General features: G+C 35.6%; 1 protein-coding gene across 1 annotated transcript in view; it reads left to right on the top strand.

Annotated features, from left to right (window-relative positions):
• Positions 1-12,486, top strand: part of SYCP2 (synaptonemal complex protein 2) — a 74,071-nt gene that overhangs the window by 32,909 nt on the left and 28,676 nt on the right. Inside the window, exons 15-23 of the mRNA XM_010841856.1 lie at positions 958-1,106; positions 2,255-2,329; positions 2,934-3,080; positions 5,583-5,682; positions 6,523-6,680; positions 8,403-8,472; positions 8,827-8,884; positions 10,080-10,213; positions 10,357-10,793. Coding sequence (XP_010840158.1) covers positions 958-1,106; positions 2,255-2,329; positions 2,934-3,080; positions 5,583-5,682; positions 6,523-6,680; positions 8,403-8,472; positions 8,827-8,884; positions 10,080-10,213; positions 10,357-10,793 — 1,328 coding nt within the window. The remainder of the gene's footprint in view (positions 1-957; positions 1,107-2,254; positions 2,330-2,933; positions 3,081-5,582; positions 5,683-6,522; positions 6,681-8,402; positions 8,473-8,826; positions 8,885-10,079; positions 10,214-10,356; positions 10,794-12,486) is intronic.

Genomic DNA, 12,486 nt, shown 5'->3' with positions numbered 1-12,486 from the left:
TAATGAGTTTTAAGCCAGCTTTTTCACTCTGCTTTCACCTTCATCAAGATGCTCTTTCTTTAGTTCCTCTTCACTTTCTGCCAGAAGGGTGGTGTCATCTGCATATCTGAGGTTATTGGTATTTCTCCCAGCAATCTTGATTCCAGCTTGTGCTTCATCCAGCCCAGCATTTTGCATGATGTACTCTGCATGTAAGTTAAAAGCAGAGTGACAATATACAGCCTTGACATACTCCTTTTCCTATTTGGAACCAGTCAGTTCCATATCTGGTTCTAACTGTTGCTTTTTGACCTGCATACAGATTTCTCAGGAAGCAGATAAAGGTGGTCTGGTATTCCCACCTCTTTAAGAATTTTCGACAGTTTGTTGTGATCCGCACAGTCAAAGGTTATACCATAGTCAATGAAGCAGAAGTAAATATTTTTCTGGAATTCTCTTGCTTTTCCTATGATCCAGAGGATGTTGGCAATTCGATCTCTGGTTCCTCTGCCTTTTCTAAATCCAGCTAGACATCTGAAAGTTCTCGGTTCATGTACTGTTGAAGCCTAGTTTGCAGGATTTTGAGCATTACCTTGCTAGCGTGTGAAATGAGTGCAATTGTGCGGTAGTTTGAACATTCTTTGGCATTGCCCTTTGGGATTGGAATGAAAGCAATGGTTCTAGAGAAAAAGAATATCTACAGTTGCAGACTAGGGGAATGGTGAAGTAGCAGCTCCGCAGGGTGTTGTTAGACCCTTTGTTCAATTTACAGGAATATATAAAAGACTCCATGGACAATTTTTGTTTCTGTAAGTAGTTAGTACCAGAATTGACTCAATACTGTTAAATCCTAAAAGTTAATTTTGTTTCAGTTCATTTTAACTGGTATGCTGCATGCTTTTCTTATTTATAATATACCTATAGAGTGGTATCATAGAAATGAATATAAACTAATCAGTGTGATTTATTTGTGTACAGTGAGAGAATCAAAGAAGCTACTGACAGTAATTCTGAAAAATATAGTAAAAATTAGTAAAAGAGAAGGGAAAGAATTGCTTTTGTATTTTGATGCATCATTAGAAATCACTAATGTGGCACAAAAAATTTTTGGTGGAAGTAAATATAAGGTAAGTTAAACTTTTAAATATTTTCATAATTCTGGGAACTTTCAGTTACTTAGGACTGTAAGTTTCAGTGATTTTTTCTTTCTCTACAATTCTTAAATAACATATAGATTTTTAGTTCTTTAAATTTGTGTTGTGGAATAACCATCATATTATCAGCCATACCCTTTCAGATATCTATTAGAATGAATCTCAGATGACAAAATTAGCAGCAGCTACTCAAAACATTTAATGATGAATTCCTTCCAGGCATTTAAAAAATGAAATGAGACAAAGCCTTGTTTTTAAGATACTAAACATTGTGAGAATTACAGAATATATCTCAGAAGAAGTAAGTGGTGTATAGAAAATGATGCATAGAAGTTGAACAAAGAGAATGCTCATTAAGAGTCAGATCTGAAGGAAAGGCTATGGAGTTGGACCTTGAAATGGCCTTTGAAATTAATGAAATTTAGATAAGATGTTTTCCAGGATTGTGGAAAACATAATGAGTCAGATTTGTTTAGGAATCAAGATAACAATTCATGTTATATTTAGGGAGATGTTCAGTTGACAAGTTTGGGTGATGCCTGTCTTAGTTTGTTCAGGCTACTGTAACAAAAATACTGTGGTTTGGTGTCTTAAATAAGAAACATTTATTTCTCAGTTCTGGAGGCCAGAAGTCAGATCATGGTGCCAGCAGATTCAGTGTATGGGGAGGGTCCATTTTCTGGTTTATCAGTGGCAGTCTTTTCACTCTGTCCGTACATGGTGAGGGAGTTCTCTGAGGTCTCTTTTATAAGGGCAGTAATCCCCTTCATAAAGGTTCTGCCCTTATGACCTAAGCATGACCCAAAGGCCTGCCCTCCTAATACCATTCTTGGGGACAAGGTTTCAACGTGTGAATTGTGAGGAGACACATTCAGTCTATAACATGGAAAAGATGGTGAAAAATAGCAGATAATATGCTTGTGAGGAACCTTTACCAAAATTGCAGGGTAAGACTATAGTTAGGGAATCACTGAAGTGCCCTGATAAGAGTATTTATGTGTATTTAAAATTGATTTAAGATAATTTGGTGATTTGGAAAGAAGCAGGTGTAGGAAATATTGGCATTAAAAATGGAAAGAACTGGGAGAAAATGACACCCTGTTGAATTAATTTAATTTTAGGAATTTACCAGAAAACAAGGTATATCCGTTGCCAAAACATCTGTGCATATTCTTTTTGATGCAAGTGGATCACAGGTATGTGTCTCACTTACTTGATTTCTATCACTGGTCTAAGGTTAACCCTAATTAATAATAGCACAGTTATAAGTTTGTCTTGGAGAATAAATAAATTCTGTCAGTGCCCCAACAAGGTATATGTGACTTTGTAAAGGAAGTGAAAATGAAAGTGGAGAAGGAAATGGCAGTCCACTCCAGCACTCTTGCCTGGAAAATCCCATGGATGGAGGAGCCTGATAGGCTACAGTCCATGGGGTCACAAAGAGTTGGACACGACTGAGCGACTTCACCTTTGTAAACGTGTTATTAATAATAATTTATTTCAGTACAGAAGGTAGATTGTTATTCATTAATACCAGTCTTGGTAACTTTAAAAATCAGAAATATATGTTCTGCCACTAATGCCAAAGCCTCTTTTATGTCTGTTAACATTTGAAAAAGTGGATGCTTTTTGTTGGGTCACTTTGTAGGACTGAAAATTGTAATAGTACATAGATATAAGACAAAAAGAACTAACCTTTATGAGTGTGAGATGAATGAGTGCTTTATGAAGACATCCAGTCATATTTGAGGACTTCCTATGGTTTGCACTTTTAAACAGTTTTTCCTTATTCTCCAACAGATTCTAGTCCCAGAAAGTCAACTCTCACCAGTTGAAGAGGAACATACTAGTTTGAAAGAAACAGCTAACCTCCAAGAGGAATTTACTAAACCTGCAAAATATATCAAAAACAGTAATCAAGGGTATAGAAAAAATAGCCAGCCTGAGGTATATATGGTGTCAAAACCATCATTTATAAAGCAGCATAGGCAAATCATTATTATAGAAAAATGTATCTAGAATGCAAATGTCAGTAACATTTTAGAATATTTCCCCTGCCTTTTACAAATACAAACAAAAGATAGTGTTTCAGCACACGGTGTTTATAGGCAAGGGTTAGGGATTTAGGACAGAGTATACTATATCCATGTAGGTTTCAAATTAGAGTTAGATAGGAAAGTACTACTTTTTGCATTTATCCTTTCTGTCCTATCTTTGCACTTGGCTTTAATGTAGAATACAAATTTATAATGTAATGTTCAGTTTATTTGCACGAGTAAAAAGCAAAATATTAGGTTCTTTTTCCTCCTCCTCCTTCATAAAGGATCTCCTCTAGGCCACATTTGATAGAACCATTTCTCAGCCCTTCCCTAAAGTCTAACCTCAAACTCTATCTTTTGCCTCAAATTTGCATCTGCCTCCATGCTTCAGTAAGATTGCTGTTATTTTTTCTGATGATGTCCTTGATTCTAGCCTCCTCTCGTCCTATACCTAGAACCAAGGTGCTAGTGATTATTCTTTTACAATATTTCTCACATGGTTTCCTCCTCATTCTCTTCACTGTTACTCATTTTAGTGTACCTAGTAGTGTCTTTGACATTATTGGTCCATCCTGTGAGCCGCCCTGTGAGGTATACAACTGATTTTTCTCATACCAATATCCTAGTAGCATTCTTCTGCTCAGAAAGCCTTGTGATCTCTGTGTTTATCCCATTATATCTAAATTTTGATTTAGTTTGAAGACCTTCTGTAATTTAATTTTACTCTTTCAAAATACCCTCCACTTTAGAATGGTCAGTTGCTTTACTCTGTCTTTTTTGTCACATTCATTCTTGCCTCTGTACCTTCATTCATGCTGTTTTTACCTCTTCTTGTCTAAAGTGTACTTAAACTTGTAAATCTTTGTTCATTTTTACTTTATTGATGGAGCTTTTACTGATTAATTGTTTTTACTAATCTCTCATCGAGTTGCTTGTAACTCTCACAGGCTCCTCCATACATTGTTACTCACTGTTTATCCCTTTTGTCTGTGTCCTTCATTAAATTAAAAATATCATTTTGTCAACTATAGTTCCATCAGGTGATTAGATTATAAAGCCTTTTTTGGGGTCTTTTATCAGAATCATAACTTGAGTACTTATTAAAAATGCAGATTCTTAGACTCTCCACCTTAAACCTATTGAATCATAACACAAAGTCTGGAAAAGATCTTAAGCACACTAAAGTTTGAAAAACACTGCACTATTGTTAAATACCTACTATGTTTTCAATAAGGATTAGCCGTTTGAAGCATTTATATAAATAAGTAACTTTGGGGATCCCATTCATTATGTATAACACTGCTGCTGCTGCTGCTAAGTCGCTTCAGTTGTGTCCGACCCTGTGCGACCCCATAGACGGCAGCCCACCAGGCTTCCCCATCCCTGGGATTCTCCAGGCAAGAACACTGGAGTGGGTTGCCATTTCCTTCTCCAATGCATGAAAGTGAAAAGTGAAAGTGAAGTCGCTCAGTCATGTCCAACTCTAGCGACCCCATGGACTACAGCCCACCAGACTCCTCCATCCATGGGATTTTCCAGGCAAGAGTACTGGAGTGGGGTGCCATTGCCTTCTCCATATATATAAACACTAGGAACTGTAATTTCTTTAAGACAGATCTGCTGGTTCAGTAGCTTATTTCTGGTTAATCTTAAAATTCACTTTTCTCCTATCCTTCGAAACCTTTCCTCCATGCCCCATATACATACCTACTCAAAATCCCATCAGTATTTTTTCCTTTGCCTTTTAAAAATAAATACCTTCTGCCTCTTTACAGTTTGTCTTCGGTACTCCTTTGTATGGCATCCTCTGAAATGCCAATCCCTTGTAGTCCCACCTCTGCTTATCTACTTCTGTTGTTCTTATCAGTCATTATAGGCTAAAGTTAGAAAATGCAAACCTTTTTGCAACACTAGCTTGTGTGCCACTGAATCTCTAAATTCCTGGTGGTGGTTTTTTTCTTTTTAACTCCTGTTTTTTTTAGCTGCTTTTTACTCTAAAGGCAATTTAGTCTTCACAGAATTTTGAAGAATGTTTAACATTATGAAAGCTTTCACAAACAAGTTTATATAAATACGTGTTTCAAACATTGTCCTTATAAAATAGAATAGGAAACTGTGAGCCAGTGGTTAACTAGATAAACTGAGTATCAATAAAATATTTTTAGCAAACATATGAAGTTACTGTATTTCTAAGTCTGGATATTCTTTAACACAATATTCTCATTTTGACTATTAATATTAGGATAAAATCCTTCAAATCAGATGAAATGCAGAAATATTTGAATATCATATAATTTATAAAATACATCTCTTGTGCGTAGTCAAGGTAAAATGTTAGGAATAAAATTGTAGGATATTTAATTTCAAGAGAGAATGTGTATTTACTGTGGTTTTTTCCTCATGGTTTTAGATAATTACTCCTAGCAAAAGAAAAATGTCTGAAGCATCAATGATTGTTCCTGGTGCAGATAGATACACTGTGAGAAGTCCAATACTTTTAGTCAATACATGTAAGTTTTAGAATCTTAAAAGATTTCTAACAAGTATTATTTAAAGCAGGCATTTTTAAAACTTATGAATATTCTGGACCTAATTTACCTAGAGGATAATTTTGAGATAGAAAAATTGATAGAATATGAACCGCAGATGTCTTCTGTCAAAAAATATCAAATGTGTGAGAGATTTAATGGGTATCTATATAAATATTTTTTAAAATATTAATATCCTGTATTAAGAGCTTATTATTATTTAAGCAGGACTCAGCATAACATAGTGGATAAAACGTTAAATTAATCAGGCTGCTTGAGCTTGTTTGCCCACTTCCAGGTGTGTACTCCATAGCTAAGTTTAGAACCAGTTTCCTTTCTATGAAATGGGACTACAGTGTCTAACCTCATCAAAGTCTATAAAGGATTAAATAACTATTCGTTAAATAAGAAGTATTGTGCAACATTTAGACAGTACCTGGTACATACTAAGAGCTAAATAAAAGTTCAAAAATAATGCTATATACTAGTTGCTGTAAACACAGCATTATTTAATCTTTATGACAATTTAATAGTGACCTTCCATTCCCAAAATATGCTTGCCTACTGGGAAATTAATGTTTCACACACTTCTCAGACTTAACAAATACAAAATAAATTCATCTTTCCACCCTCCCTGCCAGTTTCTCTCCATTTCTTACCTTGGTAAATGGAATCCATATTGAGTTACTCATTTAAATCAGAAACCTGGGACCCATCCTAGAAGACCCCCCTTTTTAACTTTCTTCAGCAAAAAGTATCTCAGTGATAGCAACATACAGTTTTAAAATCTGACAAATATAAGTCCTTTGTCCTCCATTCTAGCATCACCACGAAAAAGAAGAATTAAACCACCACTGCAAATGATGAGTTCTACAGAAAAACCTAGTGTTTCTAAAACATCGGAACAAGGAGTGGATTATGCTGTATCACTTAAATCTAGACCATCTGAAGAAAAAAAGAGAAGAGATAATACAGACAAAGTAACTTTACTTTGAAAGCATTTTTAAATATTAAGTTTTTATCACATTATTGTAGAAATACTATTGAACTAACTTCTTCTGCAAACAGGGTCTTACTTTTCTTAAGCAGTGAGTTTCTTACTTTTTTTAAAAGTATTGCTTTCAAAATTGTTTTACATATCATTTTTTGTCCTTAAAAGTAAGGTCTTATCACTCACTGTGCTAACAATAAAATTTAGAAATACTTATTCAACTCTTGATTTATATGTTCAGTAAGAGAAATGAACTTGCCATCATTCTTGTATTCTGTTGTATGTGTTCTCAGATATACATACAGGATGCAGTAAAAGCCTAATAGAGAGGCAGATGGGCTTCCCAGATGGCATTAGTGATAAGGAATCCACCTGCAATGCAGGAGACTGGGTTCAATCCCTGGGTTGGGAAGATCCCCTGGAGAAGGGCATGGTAAGCCACTCCAGTATCCTTGCCTGAAGAATCTCAAGGACAGAGGAGCCTGGTGGGCTATGGTCCATGGGGTCACAAACAGTTGGACATGACTAAAGTGACTTAGCACAGCACTGAGGGCAGACAATTCTCTCTAATCCCAGAGCTGGAGAGGAAGATAAAGATCAGGAGATGCTCATTTAGAAGATGGAGAGTGAGTTGATTTTTGGAGTCAGTAAACGTTATTAGTCAGATGGATATCGAGGAGCACATTCTTTCCAGGTAGTTGAAGAAGTGGGACCGAGCAGGGAATGGATAAGAGAAAGTTGTATCTTGGAGAAATAGGTAATCAAGAGATACAGATAAGTTTATAGATGAACAGCTCAAAGTTTGTGTTTTCTCTGAAGTGTGAGGATGTTGAGCTTCTCTTGATGCAGAGGGCTCAGGGACACATGAAGATTTGGAATAAGCACTGAGGGATAGTGGAGAGGGCTAAGAATAAGTGTTAGGCAGTGTTGAGGGCCCAGTTCACATTAAAGACTATAAATCTTATCATGGCATTAGTTCAGTAATAAGTATAATTTCCTCAAGTAAAGTTTAGCAGTCTTGGTGTTACAGTTGGAAAAAAAAAAAAGATGGTGGATGTAAAAAAAAAATGTAATGGTTATGTGGCAGAAAGATAAGGATGGAACACACCTGTACACTTGTACACTTTTATACTGTTCCTCTCCCAGTGTGGAGAACCACTGGCTAGATTAGAGAAGATAGGATGAGGCAGAATATCTTAGCTAGGGAGTATATTTTTCTGATAGTCATGGAATATTTTTATTTTATCTGAATAAGTGTGTATATGTGGCTGTGAAAAGAAGCTTGCTGTCATCAAGAAGTTACCTGTGCAGTGGCCAAAACTTTACAAGATCATTTGACACTTCAGTTCATATGTATATTGAGAAAAGACAGAATAAATGCAGCCTATGAGATTAAGAGCAATAGATCACATGGCATGGAGGTTCCAGAAATTCTCAAAGAGAAAAATTACATTATTTTTCTAGCTATGGCTGAGGTCAGAAAATTTGTAGGCTGTAATGCCTCCTAATCTGCAGTAAAGTTACTTTCTTGTGTTTTAGGATAAGGGAGTATTCTAGAATGGGCATTTTATGAAGGAAATAGAACTACTATCCAACTTTTAATCATAAGGCAAAATTTTAAAGTTTTAAACTTTAATACTCCTAACTTGTAAAAGTCATTTTCATATAATGCCTTAATTCAAATTTATATTAAAATTTCTCCTGTTTATAGCCTATCAAAGCTGCTAAAGTTGTAGAAAAGACAGAAAATAAGGACACTGAATTCGCAAACCAAAATTTTAGTAAGTACTTTTTGGTTCAATTTTTGTCATTCTTTCTTACATATATATACACACATACACACACACATGTATACACACATATATATATTTCTATAGATTAACTTCACTGAGTTTCATTTAGTTGAAAAAGATTTATAATGAATACATTCAGCTCTATGCAGAGAACTTAGAAATTATGAGGAAGTATAATAACAGCCTTTGTTCCCAAGAAGTTTGGGTCTGGGAGTGGGAAGATGAGGTCAACCAATCTCTCCATCCCAATATATGAACTTTGATCAAATTCTACACTAGCTTTCATTTAACCCTACCAACTGTATGTAAAAATGAGGATACCATAATTTTTGTTTCATTTAGGTGAACTCCAGGAAATTGTTCTCGATTCACAGGCAGCAGGAAGAATAGATAAACCTGTGTAAGTATGAGAATATCCATCTAGTCATTTAGCCTATAATAATGTTACTCTATTTAGGTGAATGTAACAAATTTAGAAGATCATGGCATCTGGTCCTATCACTTCATGGGAAATAGATGGGGAAAAAGTGCAAACTGTCAGATTTTGTTTTCTTGGGCTCCAAAATCAATGCAGATGGTGACTATAGCCATAAAATTAAAAGATGCTTGTGCCTTGAAAGAATAGCTCTGACAGACCTAGACAGCATATTAAAAAGCAGAGACATCACTTTGCCCACAAAGGTCCATATTGTCAAAGCTGTGGTTTTTCCAGTAGTCACATATGGATGTGAGAGTTGGACCATAAAGAAGGCTGCACACCAAAGAGTTGATGTTTTCAAACTGTGGTGCTGGAGAAGACTCTAGAGAGTCCCTTGGACAGCAAGGAGATCAAATGAGTCAATCCTAAAGAAAATCAACCCTGAGTATTCTTTGGAAGGACTGATGCTGAAGCTGAAGCTCCAATACTTTGGCCATCTGACACTAAGAGCTAACTCATTGGAAAAGACCCTGATGCTGAGAAAGATTGAGGGGAAGAGGAGAATGGGGTAACAGAGGATGAGATGGTTGAATGGCATCACTAACTCAATGGACATGAGTTTAAACAAGCTCAGGGAGATGATGAAGGACAGAGAAACCTGGCATGCTGCAGTCCATGGGGTTGCAAAGAGTCAGACATGACTTAGCAACTGATAAACAAATTTAAAGGAAGAGGCCTTTATGTTCTTAGACTGTAGTATTGGTTATAGAACTAATCATCTTCAAGTATTATGATAGTACAGTGGCGAATAGCTTGTATGTTTTTTCTGTATCAACTGATATAACTCTTCAAATTGAGAGACTTAAAATGAATAAAAGCTTTAAAATAATAAAGCATGAATGAGAAGAAATTTAACCAAGTTTAAATACCCATGAAGATATATGTCAGATACCTGAGATGTATTTAGGTAGATCTCAAAATAGAAGCAATAATGGAATTTTTAAAATAATATTCTTTAATAAATTATATAGTAAGTTTTAATTTTCATCATGACTTATGAAAATTTTTTCATACTTTAACAAATTTCTATCAATAAACATTGACTAAGAAAAAGTCAAGACCTTATACCAGAGTCATAGGCTGATGTTTCATAATGAGCAAATGAATCATTTTTCAGGTTACCTGATGTTTTAGACAGTACCTGTGGAGATAAGATGCACTCCAAATGGGCATGTTGGACACCTGTAACAAATATTAAGCTGTGTAATAACCAAAGAGCAAGTACTTCATCGAGAGACACATTTAATCAAGGTGAAACAGTTTTCGCTGTGTATAAAATATTCAGGAAATACTTACTGCTTGAACTGTCTTAACAAATATTTTGGTTTTAATAAATTTTATATATGATCAATTTATAAATTTAATAAGGATTAATTTCTCATTTTTCCCACTAGATATTGTTATCAACCAGAAACTTCCTAAACAAAAGTCATCCTCTTCAATATCTGATGATAATTCTGAGGAAACAGAAAAGGTACAGTATAGGAAGGAGATAATGCAGCGTAACAGAACAGATAAAGCAGAAGCAGATGACTGCCACCGAAACAGACAACAACCAGGTCACTCTACACATTCGGAGGAGAAAAGTATTGAGAATGCCAAGCAGAGTGATTGGTGTATCGAATCTGAAACTACTTTTAAATCAGTTCTCCTAAATAAGACAGTTGAAGAATCTGTGATCTACAAGAAGAAATACGTGTTGTCAAAAGATGTGAATACTGATACTTGTGATCAAAGCCCTTCTCCTCAAAAAAATGCAAAAAGTCGTAGAAAATCAGGGAGAAGATTGACAGCTGAGTTTAATTCCTGGGATCTGAAACAAAAAAACACGGTGAGTTTTCAGTGTGTTTTATTTCTGCATACCTATAATATGCCTCCTTAATAACATAAAGTGAAAGAAGCTTGATTAATAGCTACAGATTTAATGTTTATAATTCCCCTGTGCTTTTCTTAATTGAACTGTAGTTGATTTATATAGTATTACATCAGTTTCAGGTGTGTAATATAATGATTCAATATTTTTATAGCTTATATTCCTTCTAAAGTTATTACAAAACAACAGCTATGTTTCTCTGTGCTGTGTGACTTACTCTTGTTGCACATCTATTTTATACTTAGTAGTTTGCATCTCTTAATCCCATACCCTTATCTTACCCCTCTCCTCTTCCCTCTCCCCACTGGTAGCCAAGAAAGTAATACCCTGTTCCTTAATTCAAGCTTAGACTCTGAGAATGAGTGCTCCTGAACTCCTTTCTGACCTGTCCCCAGTCCCATAGTGATAGAACTCATGTGCCCACTAGTGCATAGCAGGCATGTAAATAGGTACAGCATGTATGAGCCCTGCAGTTCCTTGTCTCCTCTTGTTGCGTCTCCCCACTCTGTCCCCCAGATTCTTTTGAATATGGTATAGAAGTGTCTGTGGCTCTCTTATGTGCTTATCTTTCTTTTCAATAAATGGCTGTGTGGTTTTTTCCCCCTGTTTTAACCTACTAAAGTATAGAGACTATGTTTTGGTCAACATTTGTTTTCCTGTATGGCCTAGCACAGCTTTGCACATAGTAGTGTCTGAAACATTTCTTGGATTTTGCCTATAAGTTTGACAAGGTTTTTCAAGAAAGGATGTAAATGGAGTGGAGGAAACATGTTGTTCGTCCTCATTGGAGCCTCCTTTTCTTCAGATTCATTGTCTGTAGAACATCTCCAGAACAGTTTTAGCTAGTATACACCATATTTTGAGACGAAAAGTTTCCTTTTTGTTGCAGTTACCATAAATCTTTTCTTTGGTCATTGCTACCAAGATGCAGATTAAAGAAAATTTTCTAATGAGAATACATTTCCACTGGCAATAATACAATCCTTTTCTTCACTGTGCCTTAAAAGATCCAGTATCTATAGGCCTTCATTTATCTTCCAGAGTATTACTAATACCTGGGTAGCCAGATTTCTAGAGTCAATGTAAAATGTTTTATATATTGGAGCATTTTAGTGTACAAGTGAAATATTTAATAGCTAATTTTGCAGTTTTATATAATTAGATACTATTTAATTTGTCTGAAAGAGATGGGAATACCAGACCACCTGATCTGCCTCTTGAGAAATTTGTATGCAGGTCAGGAAGCAACAGTTAGAACTGGACATGGAACAACACACTGGTTCCAAATAGGAAAAGGAGTATGTCAAGGCTGTATATTGTCACCCTGCTTATTTAACTTATATGCAGAGTACATCATGAGAAATGCTGGACTGGAAGAAACACAAGCTGGAATCAAGATTGCCAGGAGAAATATCAATAACCTCAGATATGCAGATAACACCACCTTTATGGCAGAAAGTGAAGAGGAACTTAAAAGCCTTTTGATGAAAGTGAAAGCGGAGAGTGAAAAAGTTGGCTTAAAGCTCAACATTCAGAAAACAAAGATCATGGCATCCGGTCCCATCACTTCATGGGAAATAGATGGGGAAACAGTGGAAACAGTGTCAGACTTTATTTTTCTGGGCTCCAAAATCACTGCAGATGGTGACTG

This window comes from Bison bison, unplaced genomic scaffold (assembly GCF_000754665.1).
Source record: "Bison bison bison isolate TAMUID 2011002044 unplaced genomic scaffold, Bison_UMD1.0 scf7180017864167, whole genome shotgun sequence".
NCBI lineage: Eukaryota > Metazoa > Chordata > Mammalia > Artiodactyla > Bovidae > Bison > Bison bison.
Note: the sequence above shows the minus strand (reverse complement) of the source record. Positions and strands in the feature narration are given on the sequence as shown.